The sequence below is a fragment of the Chinchilla lanigera genome, unplaced genomic scaffold (genome assembly GCF_000276665.1).
Source record: "Chinchilla lanigera isolate Chin_1 unplaced genomic scaffold, ChiLan1.0 scaffold00014, whole genome shotgun sequence".
NCBI lineage: Eukaryota > Metazoa > Chordata > Mammalia > Rodentia > Chinchillidae > Chinchilla > Chinchilla lanigera.
Window position 1 is genome coordinate 8,085,131 of NW_004955415.1, and position 23,968 is coordinate 8,109,098.

The 23,968-nt window shown below is 41.6% G+C and overlaps 1 protein-coding gene across 3 annotated transcripts in view; it reads right to left on the reverse strand.

The window, feature by feature from the left end:
• Sh3rf2 (SH3 domain containing ring finger 2) overlaps nt 1-23,968 on the reverse strand; it is a 123,987-nt gene that overhangs the window by 60,147 nt on the left and 39,872 nt on the right. For all 3 annotated transcript variants that reach the window (XM_005380683.2, XM_005380684.2, XM_005380685.2), the window contains exons 3-5: nt 12,837-13,103; nt 9,753-9,848; nt 2,511-2,834 (exon numbers count right to left, since the gene is read on the reverse strand). In XM_005380683.2, the coding sequence (XP_005380740.1) occupies nt 2,511-2,834; nt 9,753-9,848; nt 12,837-13,103 (687 nt within the window). The remainder of the gene's footprint in view (nt 1-2,510; nt 2,835-9,752; nt 9,849-12,836; nt 13,104-23,968) is intronic.

Genomic DNA, 23,968 nt, shown 5'->3' on the forward strand with positions numbered 1-23,968 from the left:
GAATAAAAGAGAAAAGCAGAGGGAGGGAGGACGCGAAGAGAAGGAGGTGCTACCGAATACCTGTCCTGTCTCCCTCCCCTTAGAACCAAGGCAGTAGCTCAGTGGCACAAGTACCTGCCTGGCATGTGCAAGGTCCTGAGTTTAAAAAAAAAAAAAAAAAAAAAAAAAAAAGAATGGATTCAAAGAGTTCTGTCCCTCTGGCTTCACTATGACTCATCAGGTCCCTGTTTTAGAGTGTGGATGCATGTGTGTGTATGTGTGTGTGTGTGTAGTGTGTGTGTGTGTGTGTAGTGTGTGTTTTGAAAGAAGAGCTTTGGGCAGAAAGTATATATGTGTTTGTAAAAATGTGTTTGAAATGTGTGTGTAGGAAGATTTTTTTCTAAATCCAGGAGAGTGACCGGGTGTGGTGGTGCACACCTGTAATCCCAGAACTCAGGAGGCTGAGGCAGGAAGATTGTTGTGAGTTCAAGGCCAGCCTGAGCTACAAAGTGAGTTCAAGACCAGCCTGAACTGCATAGTGAGAGCTTGTCTCAAAAAGACCAAAAAAAAAAAAAAAAAAAAAGGCAAGAGAAAGTGTGTGTGTGCTTATGTATGTGTGCGTTTGTGGGTGTGTGTGTACATAGTGCAGATGGTGGGCAGAATTACAGGAGCTGCCTACCTCTTGGTGATTCAGACATAGTAGAAGATACAAAGTGTTTGACTCTTTGGGAAGATACCTAAAAGGGGAAACATGCATACCCATGTTTATAGCAGCATGATTTGTAATAGCTAAGCCTCAGAAGCAGCCTGTATATCCATCAACAGATGAATGGCTAAAGACAGCGGAGTACAATGGAGTATACTTTGCCAAAAAGAAAGATAAACTCGAGTCATTTGTAGGAAAATGGATGCACCATGAGAGTACAATGTTAAGTGAAATAAATCAGACGTGCAAGCTTAAATATCACATGGTTTCTCTTACATGAGAAATTCAAAGTATAAATAAAGAGGAAAATAAAAGATAGATAAGAAGAATTAGGGAGATCTTTCTCAGATGAGAATGGGATCAAGAGATGGAGGGTGGGGGAGAAATGGATGGGTGGAAAGGGGAGGAAGAAGGAATTGGGATGTCTTATGTGCATGTACCAACTCCCCACAAGGAATGTAAACGTTATGCACTGCAAACATAAAAAAAGAAAAAAGATGGGAAGTGCTGCGGGAGGTGATTGTTTTCCTTTCCGACCAGCACACAGGTCTTTGAGGAGCCCTTGACTTTCTCCTGCCTTCCTGTCTTGTTAAAAAGGGATTAGAGTCCAATTAAGCTATTTAATCCCAAGGTAGAAATTCACGTTTAAAAACAAGATTTACAGCTTCTTAAAAAAATACATCAGCACAAGTTGGGGTTTGTCCTTTCAAGTTGCCACCTGCACGATTCCAAAGAGTGTTTTCAGCTGAACACCCAACGTGCAGTTCTTCTTAATTACTTTGCCTCATGCCCCTACTCCTGCCTCTCTTAAAGTACCCTTCAACCTAAATAGCCACATTCTCTCAGATGTACTTTAGCTTTTGTACTGCCACAGTGCATCTTGGCGTATTTCTCTTCAGTACGCGACTCAGTGGCCAGGGTTAATAATAAAGATAGCATTAAGAGCTAATGATTACCGGGAGCTTAGAATGTGTCAGGCATCACTGCATTAAGCACTTTTCATATATTACCGCATTAGGCTATCCATACGGAGACACCCAAGGGTGGCTTCCTGAGTGTGTGACTATTGTGGTCACCCAGGGCCATTGCTTGGTTTAATGCCCTGCTGTTGTCACCTTGAAATTCTTAATCATTTTTGAGCAAGGGACTTGCAATTTCATTTGACTTTGGGCCTCAAAATTATATAGTCAGTTCGTAGTTTGTCCTGAGAACACTCAATAACCCACAGCTTCTTTTACTTTCTTTTTGATGCCTAATATATTTCCAGAGGATGGGATAGTGAGTCTCACATCGTGATGACCAAGCCATCTCTGGAAAATGGGTCATCACCTCCTTGAAGTTCTTGAAGGGTAGCAGTCATGTCATGCCATTTAGCATGGGGTAGAATGGTGTCTGTGAAGGGAGGCTATTATTATACATGAGGATGGGATAAAGGGGAAGGGACATAAGAGAGGGCAGTAGGAAGGATGGGTATGCTCACAATATGTTATATTCATGAATGTAAATGCCACAGTGCACCTCAATATTCAGAAAAAATTAATATGCAGTAATACAAATACATACGGGAAAAAGAGAAAAGTAAATATCAGATTTCGGGCAAGTTGTCCAACCCCTCTAGGATTCAGTTTCTTCATCTGAAAAATGGAGATAATAACACCTAACTCAATGAGATCATTTGCATTCAGTTCTAATATGCAATGCATACAACATTAGTTAATATTCATGCATTAAAGTGCTCAGTCAGTACTAAACAACAAGTATTGCTTGTGACATCATGTGGATCCCTTTCTTACCTCGCAGGCCCCCTAACCCCAGGGATCCCTACCTGTCCAGCAGAGCTGGGAGGGAAGTCTGCCTTCTCCAAGGGCTGGGTGAACACAGAGGGGTTGCTGGAGTTGATGAGCACTGGGGTGCTGATCTCCACCATGTGGCGCCCCGAGGGGGAGTGGACCATCCGGTTGAGAGTGTTCAAGGCTGTTGTAATGGAGAACTGCCCCGGTCCCTTCCTCCTGGACCCCGGGACCCTGCGGAGTGTAGGTGTGCTGGTCGTCTTGCCTCTGGGGGACGAGGACGCCAAGGACAGACTTTTTGTGCGGGATGACTGACGCCCTTTGTTCTTCTCTAGGAGGTGTCTTGCAGTGAGGTTTGGCTGACAAGACAAAAGGTCGGATGAGAAATTAATCTTGCTGATCTAATGTGAGTAGCTAAGTCCCAGCCAGGCTGGTCTAGAGCCAGGTCAGTACCACCTCCTTAGTGTTTGGTTCAGATGGCCATTCCTGGGTCAGCACAAGACCGGCTTCCACTTTATGAACATTGCCAGCTACTTTGTTCTGTCAAGGGATTCCCACCACTCTCCTGCAGCTGTTACCCTTTTACTGTGGTCTAAAGAGGTTAAAAATAAAGCACAATATTCTTCCCCAGCCCAGAATGCTCTCCCTTTACCTGGCTCTTGCAGCCACGTCCACCCAGTGGGTGCTCCCCGCTTCCTTCAGTCTCCCAGGGGCCCCACTGGGGAGCTGCTCGCCCTTCTCAGGGCCCAGCAGCTCCCATGCTTCCCCATTGCTGTGTTGTCCATTCCACTTTGTAATTATTTATTTACCTTTCACCTGCTGGTTGGTTTCCTGGCCACCCAGAGGGAGGAAGTTTTATTATTTTATCTTGTACCACAGAAAGGATGCTTAGGGAGTATTTGTGCAATAATGAGTGAATGAAGCTCCTCAAGTTAGCGTATTTGACAAGTGTTTGAGTCAGAATGTACATGCATTCAGGGCCCTGAATCCTTATGCTACGGCTGTCTTTTATCGCTTCCTTTCGATACTTTGGTCTCTCTATCTTTTCTCGTTGTCCTGTACCTCTCAGTCAATGGTGTGCTGGTAAGACAGCTCCGAAAAAGAAAAAAGGATGGAAAAGCCTCAATTTGTATAGTTTACCACCCCCCCAATGGGTTTAATAGTTGAATAGCAGAATCCCTGGAAATGTAACAACTGGTGCTGTCCATCTAGTGCCAGTCAGCTCCAGCACACCACCGTGTTACTACCTGCCTTCTCCTCTATGTCGGCAAATCCCCACCAGAAGTATCTGTTGAATGCCATTCCCGCTGAGGACCCCTGTGGGTTCATTTCCTTTGGAAGTCTGAAATATGTTGCCAAAATAAGTGTTCATATGAATTAACCCTTAAATTTCAGGATAATTATTAAGTTTCCATTATTATAATTGATACCAGTTGTCCTCTGAAACCACAGATCTCATTCTCATTTAGAAATTCAACTCTAGAGGTGAATAGAATTTTCCCATTTAGAAAATTTTACAATGACGGTGTGCAGAGGATTAAGACAATTAACTGACATAGAGAGCTTTAAAGGAGATGTAGTTCTTGCCTTAAGAAGCGTGTTATGTGAGAAACCCTTAAGTAATGGAGTGGGTATCGTGTCCACTTTAAAGATGAGAGCTGAGACCCAGGAGTGGCATAAATGACAGAGCCAACATGGAAACTACAAAACAAGCAAAAACCAGACAGTAGGAGGTGCTCCAGTGCGACAGAGTGATTGAGGGAGTGGCTCTGTTAGACTGGGAGGTCAAAGAAGACCCTCAGAAGATGACACTTAAGCTGAGACAACAAATGACAAGGAGCTGGCCATGTGAACATAGGAGTAGAACAGGTCAGGCAGGATTATCAGCTAGTGGGAAGGAGGCAAAAGCTTGGCCTATTTGAGAAAAGACAGGAAGAAAGGAGTGGAAGAACAGAGTAGGTGAGGAGAAGCAGTAAAAGAGCAGGCCCCACGGACAGGCAGGAGCTCAATCACACAGGGCCTGGCAGGCTTGAATTTTATGTTAAGTGTAACAGGAAGCCTTTGGGAAGATTTGGGTAGAGGAATGACATGATCCGATTTATGATTTTAAAAACTCGTGTTACAATCTGTCAATTTCTTATAGTTAAACACATCCTTAGCATCTGACCAAACAATCCCACTCCTAGGTAATTGCTTGAGGGAAATAAAGCTTATGCTCACTCAAAAAACTGCTATGAAATGTTTATAGCTACTTCTTTTCTTCCTTCCTTCTCCTTTCTTTCTTTTTTCTTTTTTTCTTCCTTTCTTTCTTTCTTTCTTTCTTTTTCTTCAATAGGTAGAACAACTCTGGTACATTCTATTTTTTTGGCACTGGGAATCTAACTCAGGACCTTGTGCTTGCCAGGAAGGCACTTATGCCACTGAGCTATATCCCTGGCTCTTTCTTTCTTAGAACCAGGAATCAAACTTAGAACCTCAGGCTTGCCAGGCAGGCACTGTGCTGCTGAGCTATATCCCTGGCCCAACTCTGGTATATTCGTAGAAAGAAATACCACCCAGCAATACATACACAATGAGTCTCGAAGCATTATGCAAAATGAAAAAAGCTGGCCTCAAAAAACTACATTCTGCCTATTGCTAAGTGAAGTAAGTCAGACAGGGAAGGTGAAGTATCACATGGCTTCTCTAATAGGAGAAACCCAAAATATAAATAATTTAAAGAGCAACACAAAAGACAGATGATGGGAAACATGGAAGTAGAATCTGTGGCAATGGGAGAGGATCTGAGGAAGGAGAGGGGGAGAGTGGGTGGGGGAAGGGGAAGTAAAAATGATCAAGATGCCATATGTGTGTGGACCAATTCCCCAAAATGAATGTAATGATTTGTATTACATATATATACTACTAAGAAATTAAATTAAAAAGCTGCATTCTGTATGATCAATCTATATGACATTCTCAAAAAAGAAACCCATAGGAACAGAAAGTAAATCAGCGGTCATCCAGTGTGGAAGGCAGAGGAGGAACTGGCTACACAGGGGCATCATGGGGGGTTTTGCAGGAGGTGTGTCGGAAAGGTTCTCTCTCTTGAATGTGGTGTGGTTATACAATTGTATGCATTTATAAAAACTGAGAGAGCTGGACACCAAAACAGCAAACATTGTGTAAATAAAATGAAAAGCTCATTCTGGTTGTTACTCAGAAATGCCAGAGCAGAAGCAGAGAAACCACTTAGGAAGTTACTGAAGCTGTCCGGGGAGGGGGTGCTCTGATGGCAGCTTGGGGACTAGGGACAATGCCTTACATGCTCTGATCCCTCCAGTGTTCATCCAGTAAGAGGACAGTGTCCATTCTTTGAACTGAGTGAGTAATCTTCTCTGCCACTTATAGCTTTAATGAAATGAGTTAATTTTTCTGCTTTGACCTAGCTGTTCTGCCCCTGGGTGGGCACCGCCATCAGTTTTTCTATCTGTAGCACTGACAAAAGGCCCCATGAGCTGCTGCATCTGTCTTGTCCACTGCTGGTGTGACTAATAGCTCAGCTGGGAAATAATTGCAGGTCTCTTGGATTTGCACCCCCTCATTTGCAACAATATCCTTGAGGTTCATTGGGCTGAGCAAGGTTCCTGCGATCAAGGCAGGCTCTGTTGGAGAAGCTCTGACAAGAATGGGCACAAGCTTAGCATTTGTTTTGCTACCTTTCACGCAGGTACAATTCAGTAAATCAATGATACACTAACAGGAAAGATTCTGTTTGTGCCACAGAAAAATCCCCACAAGAAGTCTTCCTTCCTTCCAATTGCTTTGCGCGGTGCTGGTAATTCAAAGCTTATTTAAAGAATTCTCAGCAAGTGCTAGTCTTAATGAAATTACTGGAGTCAAAATTTAAGTACTGCTTTAAAAAGCTCAATTTAGATTTCAAGTAATTTTTGAAAAGCAGGTTCCCAGATTAGAGCAACCACTTGATTATCTTATCCCCCTCCTAGCAATTAGGAGAACAAATGAAGCAATGGCTAGTTTGATGATGATTTTGAGGGCACTTGTAATCACTAATTTTAGAGGTAAAGTGGTAGGGAGAGTCTCCAAATGAATAATCATTAAATGTAGAAGTTTTGGGAAAAAAGGGTTTCAGAAATGGATAATAAAACCAGTGGTGCCTTTCCCCCTCAGAGGTATGAAACATCATCTGAAGATAATGCGGGAGGCCATGCACAAATTTCACATCTCCTACGTGTCCAATTAGGTACTGATTGCTGCTGATCTCTGGCCTTGGAGAATTAACTACTGTCTCCCAATTAGCGCCATTGTTCCCGCTCAGTAAATGTTGCTTGACCCAGCAAATGGCTCCATTACAACTCAGACGCACACATCAGAGTGTGGGGCTGCCCTTGATCGCTTCCCTCCTGCCCTCCACTTTGGCAGTTCCCCAATCCTAAGGGTTCTACCCACTAAGAGGTCCTTGACTCTGTCCACTTGTTTCAAATCTCGTCTCGGAACCGAGCCATACCCCACCCTCCTAACTGGTCTTTCTGGTTTTCTTTCTCCCCCATTTTCAAGTTACTCTTCCCTCTGCAGCCAGAGCAGCCATTCAGAAACCCAAATCCGATCACGTCACTGCCTTACTCTTTTAATTTTTCAATTGACCTTTGGGTCAAATCCAAACTTCTTATGACGTGACTGAGACAGTATTCACCAAGCACTCCATGTCTTCCCCTACGCTGCTTGGCTGCTTGTGTGGCTCATTCAGGCCAGTGGGCTAAGAATGGGAGTAGGAAGTGTCACTTTTGTGCTGAGGCATTTAACGACTGATTCACAATCCACTCCTTCACTGCCATGGAAGTTATAAGATGGCCTTGCTTATAAGTCTGGGTTCCTGACTATGTGAGCAGAACCTCTTATTATCCTGTACTAAACATGTCATGTAAGTGAGAAATAAAATTTCCCTTGTTAAGCCACTGAGACCGTGGTGATGTTTATTGTAGCAGCAGAACCTAGACCATCTGACTGCACGGCGTGGCTGACAAAGTCATCTGTGATGTATCTCCAGTTATATCTCTGGCTTCAGTTTTGTTATTCTCTTCATTTCTAAGCTCCGGGTCTGGAATTCTTTGGGTCCTTTGGATGCATTATATTTCCTCGTCATGTGGGACTCTTGCACATGCTGCCTCAATTCCCTAAAATGTTCTTCCCTCCATACTTACCCATCTGACCCTGAACATCTATCACAGCCTGGCATAAGTGGCATTTGCCAACCTGCTACCAAGGGGATTGCATATCATAATCCCCTAATAGTTCCCTCTACTTCACATTTTGAATCATTCATCTCACTTGTAATTATTTGAGTATCTGTAGTTTCTGAGAGTAGGAGCCTGTGTCTGTCTTGTATCTTATGACTTAGCTCAGGACCTGACACAGCAGGCACTCAATGAAAAGGTAGTTGAATGACTGAATGTACATTTAGGATAGGGCCTTACTGAATGGTTTGTTTTCTAAAATTTTTCTGACCATCCTCAAATAACTTTTCATGCATTCACTTATTATTATTTTTTCTTTTTGTGGTGCTAGGAATTGAACCCAGGGCCTTACCCATGTTTGGCCCCCTAATTTTTTTACAGAGTGCCTGTTCTGTGCTAGGATAGCTTGTGAAGTGCAGTGACTACATCTGTCAGGTGTTCACAGAGGAAATAAACAACTGAACACTGCTGAAATTTTGTGGACAGCGTGGGTTTCTAGCTGAGCCTCAGAAAGGAAGTGAAATTGGAACAGATAGAAAGCACCGGGAGGTGTACTGAGAGGGGCAGCACGAAGAGACAAGCACTGGGAACAAGAAAACTTCTAGAGGTGGCAGTAAAAGGACAACCTTTGTGGACTCCCTCCCCACCCTTCCCTCACCTGTTTCATTCCTTCAGCACTCTTCGAGTAGAGCGATGGAGAGAGCCTCGAATGGCAGACCATGCTCTGGGCCTGGCGTTCATTCAGAGATAGCTTTGGCTCTTAGGAACAGAAGAATTGGTCTCATCTCTGCATTTATGCCTCTGCTCTATTTTCACCCTGCCCTCGGCAGGGTGGAGACTACCACTTTTACTTCTTTGACAGCTCTCCAGTTCTCGTTCTGAATGCTTTCTGCATGGTAAGCAGCTACTAAATGCAGCAAAACAATGAAACCTCTCTTTTGAATTTGTGATGATTTGCTTTGAGCTAGGGTGAGGCTCAGAGCACTGAGATTATGTTATTATACAAAGAAACAGGTGGATAGCCTAACAGGTTTTCTTTCTTTCTTTCTTCTTTTTAAAGTAGCTTAAAAGAACCACAGAAGAAATAAATATTTATTTATTTATTTTTTGCTTTTTCTCCGGTACCGGGAACCGAACTCACGACCTTGAGCTTGCCAGGCAGGCGCTTTTGCCGCTGAGCTAAATCCCCAGCCCCCAGAAGAAATAAATATATGCTCACTTCAGAAGATTTAGAAAATACAAGTTGACAGAAGATAATGAAAATCATCTGGCATGTCACTACTATTAATATTTTTGTACACATTCTTCTAGTTGGTTATCTATTTATATACACACATATATTTACAAAGCTAGTTTCACATTTTCATAGTTGTAGAAAACATATATAAAATTTACCATTTTAGTAATGTGTATTACAATGCAGTAAAGTTGAATATATTCACACTGTTATGAAATAGATCCCCAGAACCTTTTCATCTTGTGGATGTGAAACTCTATGCTCATTAAAATTATTTTTAACTTGACAATAAATCATAACCTTTTCTATACTATCAAATACTCTGTGATATTAAATATTATTTTACAACATTTTAAAGGGAATATGTTTTTCTATCGCTATAATTTTAAAAAGCTCAATCTTTATTGTTGTGCATATTATTTTATATTTTCATCATTATACACAAGGCTATGATGAATATTTTGCACATTTGTCCATATATTTTTGCAAACTTTTCTAAATATTTCCTTACCAGAAACTCTCAGAGGTAGAAATGCAAGGAAGTATATATTTTACAGTTTTAGATATGAGTTTATTTGAACCTGGATGTGAGAGAGTTCAGTAATGTACATTCCTAGCAGCAGAATGAAAATGACCTATTTCTCTATACTCTGCCAGAATTTGGTATTATTGTGTGGTATCTTTTCTTTAGAGACTTAGGTAATTCTGCAATAAGACTCATGTCCAGTAGGAATTGCTCTGAGACCTCCCTGGGACACATACATATTTCTGAGCTTGGAGCAGATATAGACTTGTCACTCACGTACCTCTACAAACAAGATAGGGAAGATGCCTACTTTATCTCCTAACTTGCCTTCTGCCCAGTTCTCATCCACTCTGCTGATCACAGTGATGATGTCATCCTGAAAGAGAAAGACCCGAGGTCAGCATTTAATCTCAGTTTTGAGATAGTAAAGGCTTTCTTTCAATGGACATCAGTCTGGGATGCCAAGTGGTTTATGATGTAAAGGACATAGCTCTTGAATGATTTTTACAAGAAATCTTCCTGCTAAAATGAACTTTTTCTGTAAAGGGCAGCATTTAGTTCACAAAGACTACAAAAGGAGAAGAAATAATTTGGAGGCTCAATGGAATTAACAGGAAAAGTTGGTGATATTAGTAATTTTTAACCACCAGCAGAATTTAAGCTTTTCATTTAAATTAATCTGACAAAAAAAAAAGAAATTAATCTGACAGAGAAATCAAGATGGAAGCTGTAGAGAGACACACTTTTAGCTTGCCAGAAAGAATGAATGTCTTGTTCATTCTGAAGATTTTTCAGAGCCTATTCCATTTTAATATATTAAATATAACAGGTTTTTATTCACTTTTTTATTATAAAAGATTATATTTAAATTTGTGGGAACATTTGAACATACAGATAAACAAGAAAAAATTCTACCACAATATAGATACAACCATTTTTAAACAGCTTGGCTAACACATTTTCCCAATTCCTTTATATCAAGGTAAAGTGTACATACATAGAAATATATTGATTTGAAAAATTTTTTCAAAAGCATGCACACTTGACTACAATAGAGTATGTAAGTCTTAGATGCGAGTTTGGAAGAAATTTTACATTTGGCTACAGCCATGAAACTTACATCTAATTTAAGATACAGAGCTCAGTATCCAGAAGGCTCCTTCATACCCTTTCTCAAACCCTAGCAAAAGGTAACCACTATTCTGACTTCTAGTACCAGACATTTATTTTACCTATTTGTGTGCTACATGCAAATGACATCATATGTATGAGGACACAGATTGCTTGCTTTTTAAATTATTTTTTATCTTTTTGAGACAGGGTTTCACCATGTAGTTCTGGCTGGCCTTGAACTTACTTGATAGCCTAAGCTGGCCTTGAACTTGCAGTGATCCTCCTGTCTCGAGCTCCTGACTGCCAGGATTGCAGGCATGTGCCACCAGTCCCAGCCTCAGAGATTGCATACTTAATATCACATCAAGATTACTTTTCTATGTTTATACATGTTCATTAGTATATTCATCCATTAGAGCTCTTTTGGACTCTCTAACCTCTGTCCCATGTTCCTAAGTATTTTAGATTAACACATACGTAAATTTGCTACTGCACTGTACCTTCCTTAGCTTTCTTTGTCCTCATAATTTGTTTTTTTGTTTTGTTTTGTTTTTTTTCTGGTACCGGGAATTGAACTCACAACCTTGTGCTTGCCAGGCAGGCACTGTGCTGCTGAGCTAAATCCCCAGCCCCTGTCCTCATAATTTGTGATCACACAGTGATAGGTTATTATTTTTTTAATGCCTGTCCACCCTATCAGACCATCAACTCTATGTGTGCCAGGCTTGTGTCTATTTTGTTCATCTCTGGTGTTCCCAGCACCAAACATAATGTGTCCATTAAATATTGTGTCCAATAAATAAACATGCATGAGTGAAGATACGAATGCCTGAGTAAATGCACAACTTACTAAGAAAGCACTAGGAAAACAGCAGCTTTGGGAGGAGGATCTTGAGTTCACTATGAACATGTTGAATTTAGAAAGACTGTAAGATTTCTTAGGGAAGGCTCAGCAGTCCATAGCTTTCCAGAATGGACCAAATCCTCTTTCTGGCTCTTTTGAAATATTTTTCCATGTATGCATCTATTTCTCCCCTTAAGCCACCAGCTCCTTCAAGGTGGGGACACTAATTCATCATGTTGTCCCAGTGGCCAACTTGGCACATAGATGGGCTCAAGGAATGAATGGGGAATAAGTGTCACTGTTTACAAATTCCTGAAGAGGGTCAGGAAGCAGATCCTACTTCCTTCTCATGTCTTCCTCCAGCTCCGTCAGCACTCCATGGCTCATGCCCAGCACAAAGTAAAGACTTAGTAAATATTTGTGGAATTGAACAGTTCATCCTGTAACCATAGTATAAGTGCAACTTCGCAGTTCAGGCTACTGAATGACCTGAGTCTCCTTTTGCAATGCCAGGAAAATAATAAAGATCATTTACTTTGAAATATGGAAGGCAGTGTGCTCTTCTGGTTTGAGGGGCTCTGAAGTAAGTCTCATTTCTAGTATTAGTAGAATACAAATATGTTATAAAACAGAAAACCTTTCTTGAGCTATTGTAGCAGTGCTACTTCTTGTACTTATATCGATCTATTTGTCATAAGTAGCAAACAATGAAAATAACTCCAATATTGATTCCTGTGACAGTATTTGAATGTCTATGAAATAACACATACTGAACCCAGAGAGTTAAAGTAGTCTAGATTTAGTAGAACTGTTATTACTTGGTAAATGGTGAAGAATCATCCAATGAAAAAGAGAAGCAAAAAAACCTTAAGATAATTAATGTGCTTGGAAAATATATATTGTAGGAGGTTATTTATGTATAAAGGTATGATTATGTTATGTTTGGGGTGTTTTGAATACTATGTTTACAACAAAATAGAAGGTTGTGCGTGAGTAGAATGAGGAGACCATAACTTAGGGCGCAAGAATGCCCTTAGAATTACATGATTAAGAGGTAGGGGTGTTGGTTTGCTTAGCATGATATCAAACTGTGTTTGTAATCGTGGTCCACATATTTGTTTGTCTCACTATTCTACCAGGAGAACAGGAAATGTGACTTCTTCATGCCCTGTCCTCGGTGCCTGTGAAGAATAAGTGCTCAAAAATACTTATTTTTGAAGTTGCAATGGAAAAAGCTTAAAGATTTATCCTAAATACTTAACTAGATTGCTCTAGAGATTTCACTTCTATGTAGCTTGAATTATATGCACATATAAAATACACATGTGCACATACATATACACACATAAACAGGTATGTGTAAAATATATACACTTTTGTCCCTCTTGTGGTCATCCAGAGTCTTACCTTGAGGAAGGTCAGACAATCCTTGTCACTTTTGTCCTTGTCTCGTAGGTCGAAGTTGTAGAGGGCCCTGCAGAGTGGGGGCGGCTGGGGCAGCTGCTTGATGACTTCCACAGAGCTGGCTGGGAAGATCCCACCAACTCCATTGATCTCTCCCTGGTACCAGTTCTCATCCAGCTGTCTCCGGAGCAGGATGACATCTCCCTTATTAAACCTCAGGTCACCAGGGTTCTGACCTCTGTAGTTGCATAAGGCCTTTGCTCGAGGTACCTGCAGTGGCACAGACCAGTAAAATATGTTCTTAGCTTAGAAGCTGGGGGAACAGAAAATATAATTTTCATAACTAATTGCAAAGCACAGCCTATGGGCTAATTGTACTTGTGTATCATATTATTTAGTCTATGTAGTCCTTTGAGATAGACACTCATTATCCCTGTTTATCAGATAGGGTGACTGAGAGTGGTTTAGTAATTTGCATAAAGTGACACTGCTGAAAAATAGCAGACGTAGAATCTTAACTTAGGCTACATGATTCTAGAGCCAGGTGCAAAGTTTTGGGCTTGATCTACAACTACGTGAACTTGAGAGACTCATTCTGTGTCAGCAATGCTGAGCCTGTACTGATTTTGAATTCTTGCCTCTTTGGTCTCACCTCTTTCCAGTTGTGTGAGTATAGTTAATCTTTCTTAAACTGAATTCATTTATAAAATGAGATATTGATAGAATCCCTCCCTCATTATGATTGTTTTGAGCAATAAAAATATGTATAATACATCTAACATCTTGCCTACCACATAATATGTGCTCAATAAATGGCATTCTTTTTTCCTTAATTATGTTTATTGGCACAATTTATATATATATAAAATGATCATATTCATCACAGAGAATTTGTACCTGTGCATGGTATACCTTGATTCCTCTTTTTTCCCCATCCTCCTTCCCTCTCTTCAACCCTTCTTCCCCTCCTTACTTACAAAGCTTTGTTTCCATTTTATCCTTCTTTTCTCGTTTCTTCTTTTCTCTTCCTTCCTTCCTTTCTCCCCTCCCCCTAGCTCCCCTTCTCTTTTGAACATTTTCTTCCCATTTCTTAGTATCTGTTGTAGATTTTGGTCCTTATTGACACTTTTGGTTTCTCATACCAGAGAGACAATGAGTATTTAAACATGTGGGTCTGATTTATTTCACTTAAGAGTATAGTCTCAAGGTGCATCCATTTAGCTAGAAATGTCTCAAGCTTATCCTTTTTTATGGCTGAGTAGTACACCATTGCATAAAAGAAAATCACATCCTTTTTATCCATTCATTGGTTGATAGGCAATTGGGCTGTTTCCAAAATTTAGCTATTACAAACTGTGCTACTATAAACACAGCTGTGCATATATTGATGTGGTATGATGCTTTTAATTCTTTTGGGAAGATACCAAGTAGGGGAATAGTTAGGTCAAGTTGGACCTCTAGTCCTAGTTTTTTGAGAAATCTCTACACTGATTTCCACAGTGGTTGCACCAGGCTACACTCCCACCAACAGTGGAGAAGGGTTCCTTTTTCCTCTTGCCCCACCAACATTTGTTACTGGTTGACTTCTTGATAACAGCCATTCTCTCTGGGGTGAGGTGAATCTCAGCATTGTTTTAATTTGCATCTCTCAAGTGACCAGTGATGCTGAAATTTTTTTTCATATATTTATTTGTTATTTCTACTTCTTTATGTAAGAAAAATGTATTCATTTCAGATGCCCATTTTTTGGATGGGGTCTTTAAATTTAGGGGATCTCATTTTTGTTCAATTCTTTATATGTTCTAGCTGTTAGCCCTTTGTCTGAGGAACAACTGACTAAAATTTTTTTTCCACTCTATAGGTTGTCTTTTCCCTTTGTAGGTGATTTCTTTTGCTGTGCATTCTTATAATTATTTTTAATGGAAAGCTAATGATACCATTTCTACCTGCTCCTCAGTGGTGTTAGAAGGAAAGTTGAGAAAACCCCTTGAAAATAGAAAGTGCTGCTGTACACAAGAACGATAAAATGTAGTTTGTTTTCAACCTTCTTTAGAAAGTGTGAGTTCCACGAGTATATGAATCATTAGGGAGCGCAAACAAGACAAAGACATAATTAGAAGGAAATCAATCATCAGTTTTAAAAAAGTCACCTCATGAATCCTCAATTGTCCAATTGTTGTCTTTCTAAATAATTAATTTACTCAAATGCATTTTTTTCTGATTGAAACCAGTTTACCCACACAGAAATGGCTTTGTGCTGGTCTTGCTTGAAGTCAGCTTGGCAAATTAAAAGTTCTAACAACTTAGGTTTATTTGAAATCGTACTTTATTTTGTGATTTTCTGAAATAGTAGTCGCCTCTCATTGTGTAGTCCTGCTGTTCATAGTGAAATTCAGGGAAGCATTAATATAGGCCTTTTTTTTTTTGTCTTTTTTGAGATAGGGTTTCACTATGTAGTCCAGTTTGGTGTTGAACTCACTTTGTAGCCCAGGCTGGCCTCAAACTTGCAGTGATCCTCCTGCCTCAACCTTCCAAGTGCTCAGATACAGGCATGCACTACCACACCTGGCTTATAATTCAAGTCTTTAAGCATCTTCCAACTCTTCAAAGTTCACTTGAAGAGGGAATTCTTAGCAGCTCAGAATAGCAACAAGATCTCCCATGATTTTGCTAATAGCATGAAGTTGTGGGTACAGTAAAGAGAGCTCAGGTGCTAGAAAATCACAGGAACACGGCTCACCCTGGGAAACTGGTGGACAAGTGAACAAGACATATGTCCTAGGAGGGTTATTGTTATTGTTTGTGTGTGTGTGTTTTTGAGACAGGGTTTCACTATGCAGTTCAGGCTGGCTTTGAACTCACTTTGTAGCCCAGGCTGGCCTTGAACTTGCAGCAATCCTCCTGCCTCAGCCTCTCAAGAGCTGTCCTAAGAGGTTTAACTCAGTGTGATGGATATGTGAATAAAATATAGTACACGTACACAATGAAAAATTCTGCAGTTATTAAAGTTACTAAGGTTGATGCATAACCAATAATATTAACTATTACTCATAATATAATGTTAAGTATAATAATAGAAGTTATAAACCATCATGTAGACTAGAGGTTATGGAAAATGAAAAAAAATACATGTATTAGGGAAAATGCTAGATGTCTGTACCTGAGCACATTGAATGATTATTTCTAAGTAGTAAGATTTTTGAATATTAAAAAAAATCTTCAGTAGGGGCTGGGGATTTAGCTCAGCGGCAAAGCGCCTGCCTGGCAAGTGCAAGGTCGTGAGTTCGGTTCCCAGTACCGGAGAAAAAACCAAAAAAAAAAAAAAAAAAAAATCCTCAGTGTTTAACTTTGTTTCTAACTTTCCTTCAATGAAGCAATTGCATTGTCTATGCAAATTAGATAACTGGTAAAAAGAAGATGCATGAAGCTGGGGGCGGGATGAGGAGTGCAAGGCCCGGGAAGAATTCAGGAAGAAGATAAACCAAACTGAGCAAGAGAAGTGAACTATGAAACTATTTTTTTGAGGAAGATGTTCTTTACCTGAGAAATAAGCAGATAGAAGTAGAGTAAGAGTAGAGGATATCTGGGCAATGACCCAAACCTGTTAGACTCCCAAAGTGGGATACATGAGGAAACAATAGTGGTCCTTCCACGTTCCTTCTTCCCAGTTTTCCGCTGTAATACAGACTGCATTTTTCTGGGTATATGACTGCCTGGAATACTGGTCACATTTTCCAGTCTTCCTGGCAGCTAAGTTCTGGCTGATGGAGTGTAAGGAACTCTTAGGAAAGGTCCTTACCCAGAGACTGATTTTCTCTTTCCTCCCTCTGTCCTGCTGTGTGGAATGGATTTATGGTGCCTAGAGCTCCGACTGCTATCTGGAAGAAAGAGGACCATGGCCACTCCTAGACAGGAAAGAAAAGGCCCAGCTTGCCTAGCTGCCATACCCATCCTGGACCACTTCGCCTCCTGACCGTTGTCTGAAAGCCAATGTAATCTTCCATCTTGCTTAATGCATTAGTCTTTTAGATTTATAAAGTGGAAAGAAAAGAAGAATGAAAAGATACAGAAAAAAGTATCCAAGTCACTTTTGCTTTGCTAATGATAATATCATCAGTACTAGTATCCGTTGTTTCTTCCTATGTGCCAGATATTGTGCTAAGAAATGGTAGTGGACTGTACAGTGTACTTTGTTTAATTATCACAGTAACATTTGAAAGGTGTATTCTATCTAATTTCAAAGATTAGAGAACTGGAGGCCAGAAAACGCAAAAATTCCTCACACTTACAAAGCTAGAAGGTGGTGGTTTTAAGATTTGAACTCAGAACTATCTTTGGCACCAAGCTCTTAACCACTAAGCCAGTGTTTCTCAAAATGAAGCTTATAGTTTATGTGTATCAGAATCCCAGAGACGTTAAAAATGCAGATCCAAGATTCCATTCTTGGACAGTGTAATCAGAATCTCTTGGAATGGGATTTAGGTGCAGGGGTGAGGGGGTAAAGGGATGAAGTGAGAGTGGAGGTCTCCCAGTCAGATCACTAATGAAGTCTTTTTTGCTGTGTGTTATTCAGAAAGGCAGATAATTCGAATGTGAGCTTAGATTATCTGTGCCTTTGGGTTGCTTAAGCTCCTCCACTATCCAAGTGTGGTGCTTCTGGATCGAGGTATATCTTACTGGAACTCAAATTTTGGTGATAGAGTTTTGGTGTAAGCTTTGTAACTGCTAACCTGCTTTCTTCTGTTCATTTCTGGATGATATTTCCAGTGTAAGTGGACTATGTAGTTTAATGAGCATTGAGAGTATATATTAGGTCAAAACTGTATAATGCTTAAAAGATGCCTAAACTTTGAAATCATGAGATGGCACTGATTGCCCGACTGTCTCCATCTTCATTACCGTTTTCCCCTATTTCCTCTCCACATAGCTAAGTACGGTACTGCAGAAGTGACATACACATTCTATTTTTAATATAGAGACCCTCTTTATCGTCTTTCCCTTCATTTCGGTTAATCCCTGTCCCGGTATTCTCACTTTTTTATTCATACTTGTAGAAAATATTGACTTCCATGTGCAAACAAGAGCAGAGAGGGATGGAGTAGGGAGAGGGAGAAGGAGAAGGAGGGAGAAGGTGAGAGAGGATGCCTGAAACTGCGAATGAAGAAAGAAAAGGGCACTAACACTTACTGGGGCTCTCCCAGGCTATGGACATTTCTCTTACATTTCTGTACTACTGAGCTTTTCATCTGTTACTCATGGGATCTCAAAATTCTACAAAATAGGCAGTGTTATCTTATTTTATTGATCAGTGTACAGGAGTTCTGAGGTGATACGTGTCATCAGACAAAGTTATACAGGCGTGTATAGAAGACCCAAATGGGCTTAGGCTCCTCTGACCTCAGAGCCCTGCAGCCTATAATCACATTCATTGACTTCCAGTTGAAGTCACCTGGAATATTGTTCCATCATAAAACTCATTCAGGCTGTTTGTAATCAAAATCTGAATAGAGTGTGAATGCAATTTGCTTGCTGCTGGCTGCATTAGCATGAATTATTGAACTCCAGAGCCCTCACATAAAAGTTAAGCACCTGAAGAGACTCAGCTGGTTGATCCTATCCAGGCTTCAACTGTTCTCTCCAGGGAAAATGATTCCAAGCTCCACATCACCTATTATCCATTGTATGGCTGGCGGCAGCTTTTATCACTCATAATTGTTTTCTGTCTGTACAGGTGCAGGGGTGAGGGGGTAAGGGGATGAAGTGAGAGTGGAGGTCTCACAGTCAGATCATTACCAAAGTCTTTTTGCTTTGTGTTATTCGCAAAGGCAGATAATTCAAATGTGAGCTTGGATTATCTGTGCCTAAAAAGCATTTCTTTTCTGAGATTTAAAAAGCCAGGGACCTCAGCTCTCCTGTATTTGATGCGTTCATTTATCTCCTCAGGAGGGTCTGTAAGCTGTAAGAGTAATGGGACTGATGGAGGGATAATGCATGGAACCAGAAGAACTGGGCTTTCAGAGACATCAGTAGGGAAGTTATTGTGTTGCTTTGCCAAGCAACTCTTTCTCTGAGGAACCTCCCGTTCTCTCTTCATCTTCTGATAGGCGTGTCATTCACTCTGGTTGTACCACACACAAGGTTCCATGGCCCCGGACGAGCCAGTTAGGAAACCCAAATACCCCCAGCATAATGAGTCATAGGAAGCACACAGTTCCATACAGGAACTACAAGGCATATGATTTCATGGCAAAGTAGTATCTTCCTTGACACCCATCAAGTTACTGAGAAAGAATGACTCTTACTTTTCGATCATGAGCCTTAAGCTTGTAAGTGGCGGACTCCCCGGGCAATATACTACAGACCTAACACTGGGCCATGATATTGGTGACATATTTTAGTCAGTAGATACAGTTTCTGTAAAGAAGCCATAAAAGGCAGCAGAGCTAGAGATATAGTGAAGTGGAAAGGTGTCTTTGTCTATTTCCCTTTGCTGTAACTAAATACCACAGACAGGGTAATGTATAAAGAAAATAAATTTATTTAGCTCATGGTTCTGGAAGTCCAACAGCATAGTGCTGCCATCTGATTGGCTTCTGGTGGGGTCCTTGTTGCTAGGGCATCACATAGTAAGATAAAGTAAGCAAGCCAGAGAGCTCACTTCTATACCAAAGCCATTTTTGCAGTATCCCATTAATCTACTCATTTATTAATCCATTCATTAGGGAAAAATCCTCAAGATCCAAACCCTTCTTAAAGGTCACACTTCTTAATACCACACAGTGGAGATTAAATTTCAACATGAATTCTGGTGGGGACATTCAAGACACAGGAATAAATAACTAGATAGCTACAGCCTCAGCAATAAAATTTGAACCTTTAGGTCCAGCTATGCCTGAAAGATACATGGTAAATGAGAACATATTATCAATGTACTGTTTATTATTTAAACTACTTGGTGTTAATTTTTGACAAACAAAACTGAATAATTCCTCTCTTGAGGGACAGAGAGTCTGAGGATATTTCTTGTCTTATTTTTTATTTTGCTTTTTTCTCTCAGGCCTTAGACCCAGACAAGCCTCAATTATGAAGCTAACACACTGTGTGTGTGTGTGTGTGTGTGTATTTGTGTGTGTGTGTGTGTTTAAATTTGTTTCTCTCCCCCCATCACTTAATCACAAAGGCAGACAGAGCCATAGAGAGCACACAGAAGACAGAGAGGACCAACATCCTGGCATTTGAGCCAGAGGGCAAAAAACAAGCTGTCTGGGATTTAGACATGGCCAACTGTGTCCGCTCTGGCCAATAAAATGTGAGCAGAAGGCATGCGAATCACTTCTGGGAGGCCCTCCACCCCAAGGGTGATAGGGAGGTTCCAGGGGGCCAGGCTCTTTCCATCAAGTTCTAAGTGAGAAGAGTGTGGAGCAACTGTGCTTACCCAAGGTGGGCGTGCAGTGTCAGTATGAAGTAAATGTTGAAAGTCACCTAGAAACCATGTTGTTTTATTTTTTTAACAGAAAACCTGAACAGCTCCTGACTAATGTATCTCTAAAACCCACAAACAGCAATGTCTCATAACAATGAAGTATCTGAATAAGAGAAATCAGAAGTAGCAGGAGGTCCAGCTGTCATTGAGGCCTGAGGTTATTTCCAATTTTTAAAAAAATACAGGGACCTGACTGGCAAGTGCAAGGTCGTGAGTTCGGTTCCCGGTACCGGAGAAAAACCAAAAAAAAAAAAAAAAAAAAAATACAGGGAGTATGAACTGACCAAAGCACGTGCAAAAGAGCCCAAGTGGAGGAGAATCACCACAGTGACCACACAAGGGAGGCTTGGTGTAGGAACTTGACAGCCCTTTTGGAAAGAGCTCTGTCATGCAGTGGTGACACGTCCCCTGTTCAGAAAGGTTTGGGCTGGTTCTCTCTACACCTGGCCTCAGGCGGGACCAAAATCAACATGCTGAACAAACTGCTCACTCCACTCCCTAAGCTAATCATGAGATTCTTTATCCCTGGATAATGGACTCAAGAAAAAACCATCTTGGCCTTTGGCTCACATAATCTCTCACCAGGCTGTGAATTCTCTGCTGCTGGAGAATTCAGGTTTTGAGTCTGAAGCACCTTTATATCTCTATGTCTGAGCCTTGGATACAGATAGGCATTTGATGAATGCGTGGTGAATGAATGAATGAGTGAATCAAGAAGCATCCAGGAATTGGTGTTCCTGGAGGGAAAGGAAGCATGCAGAGCTCATAAACATGACTGATGATAACTGTCTTAAAGCAAGAAAGCACAAGCTGGAGAAAAAGGATCGTTTTGGGCATAGAGAATTTTACTTGTCCTCCTGATCAGGGGCTTTGTCTACTGGGCACCTTGGGTAAGCAATCATGGTTTAAGCAACTATGTGCTTCATGGTGGAACCATTGCTATAAGAATCAAAAGCTCGGCAGGGACTACAGGCAGCCGCACAGGTGGTCTGACCTCCAGTAGAAATCTACCCTGGAGATGCAGTCCTTGTTGCCAGCATTCATGCATGTTGTCATGCTTCGTTGCGGGTAGAAATAAGCACTGTCTGTGGGACTCTCCTGGCAGGAGATGCTGGGGAGCTCTGTGCCCTGTTTTCTTGACCTTTGCCTTGGGTGCCTTTTTCCATCGCTGACTTTAATCCATATCCTTGAACCTGAATAAAACATAACTGTGAGTGTGCCAGGCTTACTGATTCCATGAGCACTTTGAGTCATCCATTGACTCTGATGTGCCTTGGGACCCTTGACTTCCTCATAGGTTTGTTGACAGGACTAATAAGATAAATTATGCAGAACACTTAAGCGGATGTCTGGCAAATAATAAATGCTCCATAAATAAGGATGCTTAGAGATTGTGCCAGCGGAGGAGAGAGGAATATGTGCTTATTTCTTGCCCTTCTGACTTGGCAGGTGTGGCGTCCTTCCTTCTCTGAGCAGATGTCAATCTGCACTCAGAATAGGCCAGTCCTCTTCCTTGGTCCTCTGCCTCCTTTCTGAGGCCCCGAGGTTCTGCAGCAGGAATCAGGCAAAGGAAGCTGTTTATCATGCCGGCAGAGTAAGAGCAGCTTATAACTGACAGCACCTTTCCAGGGCTGCTATTAGCATACTTTCCAGTTTCCCCTCCAGCTCTCCACCATTGCCTTGGGGTGACCTCACTTCCCCACCACAGAAGATAACAGCAGACATGGGCATGTCCCAGCCCTGGCTGCACGCAGTGGTGGGTTCTCAATAAACAGCTTGGGATTCCTCCTGAAGTGGGAAGATACCAGGTCCCAGAGATGTTCAGTGGAATGGCACAACTCTCCAAGGAACCAAAGCATTTTTGCCATCATCTCTTCCTCTAGGAGGGTCCAGGACATGTGTGGAGAGAGTGTGAGGTCTGCGGGAGCCTGAAGGCGAAGGCAAAGTGCTGCCTTGCAGGATCAGAGGGGCAATTTTACTCCCTTCTGTTAGCAGCTTTCCCGAGCGAGGTTTTCCAGTTGGTGTGGTACGTGCTGGATGAGTATTTTTCTATACGGTTTGGAAAACTTTGCCAAATCTACCTTGCGGAGTGAGAAAGGTGAGCCAAATGACCCTCCCTGCACTCCTCTCCACCGGCTTAAGACAAAAACGTAGTCGGGTTGTGCTATGCACAGCTCCCTTGAGCTGTTGTCCCTTTCACCTGCAGGTGGAGGGTTCTGGGGCTGGAAGAGGGGTGACAACGTGACTGAAGCAGACAGCAGGACACTGACATCAGGCCTGGGGGTGGCCCCTAGGATGGGGACATCTGGTCCCAGGCCTGGGGGTGGCCCCTAGGATGGGACCTCTGGTCTCAGGCCACCTAGCCCCTAGATGCTATGCACAGCTTATGTGCTGTGTTCCTGTGTGAAGCACCAAACTTCTCTGGGCCTCGGTCCCCTCAACTGCAATGCAGAGGGGATTTTTACTATCCCTTCCACCTCTAGAGATAGCAGAGTTTTTAAGGTAGAAGATTAAAATAAGATAAAAGTTCCAGAAATGTCTTTAAAGTAAAAGCAATGAAAGAGATGAAACCGACTTGGCAATGCTGATAACGTTTGAACTTTTTTTCTTTTTTTTTTTGTTTTTTTTTTTTTTTCTGGTACCGGGAATTGAACTCATGACCTTGCGCTTGCCAGGCAGGCGCTGTGCCTTGAGCTAAATCCCCAGCCCCACGGCTGAACTTTTGAAATGGGAAGAGCAGCATGACTACCAAGAGTCATGGGCAGAAGGTGATTTGTTACGCTATTTTCTCTTCTTTTCATATGTGGTTCTTAGAATTGTCAGCGAGGGCACGGCGCCACCATCACGGTGAGGAGCGGAGTGACACGTGCATTCCCAGACCTTCGGGGAAAATGACTTTGAGGAGGAGGGCAAATGTGACAGGGTGTGTTACATGTTGATTACATCTTGATTTCTGATTGCTTACTTCTTACTTCATCTTCATCCTTTAAGACTTGCGTGTTGACCTTTGTGTGTATGCAGAATATCACTTATTTGCACTGTGTTCTGGTGATACTGGGGGAAAGAACCTGGCATGACCCTTCTGGGGAATAACAAGTCCAGGAAGTTAGAATTCTTCCCTCTCAGTCCAGCAGCCTTGAAGCCAAGAGTTTTCATGACCAGGAGCTTCTGAACATCTGAAGTATGTTTGCCTCCTTCAAATAAAAATTCAAAGCACTCCCCTCATTTTATAACAAATGAAGCAGACAGGATCTTGAAGAAGAAATGCCTGCCAGTCTCTAGAGCTGCGCTCTGTGGAGGGAGTGAGCAGCTGCGTTCCGCAAGGGTGTTAAAGACCCACCTGTCACCCTGGGCATTAGATCATTTTTCTTTAGTAGAAAAGCTGAATTTAGAGAAATCCCTGCAAATGCCTCAGAAGTGCAAAACATCATGGATGACTGGCCGGAGAAGTACCCCAGTGGCTATCTGCAGCCCTTTCCCACTCTGAGATAGACCCAACAGTCTTTAGGAAGATGAGATATTGCAGAATAGTTAGTTTGCCTTTTCCATAAGACCCTCTCTAGATAGGTGCCAGTATCTTTGGCATTGTCCTCTGTCCTTCTTCGCCTTCAGGAGGCCTTTCCTGCCTCCTTCCCACCCCCGCCAAGGCTGG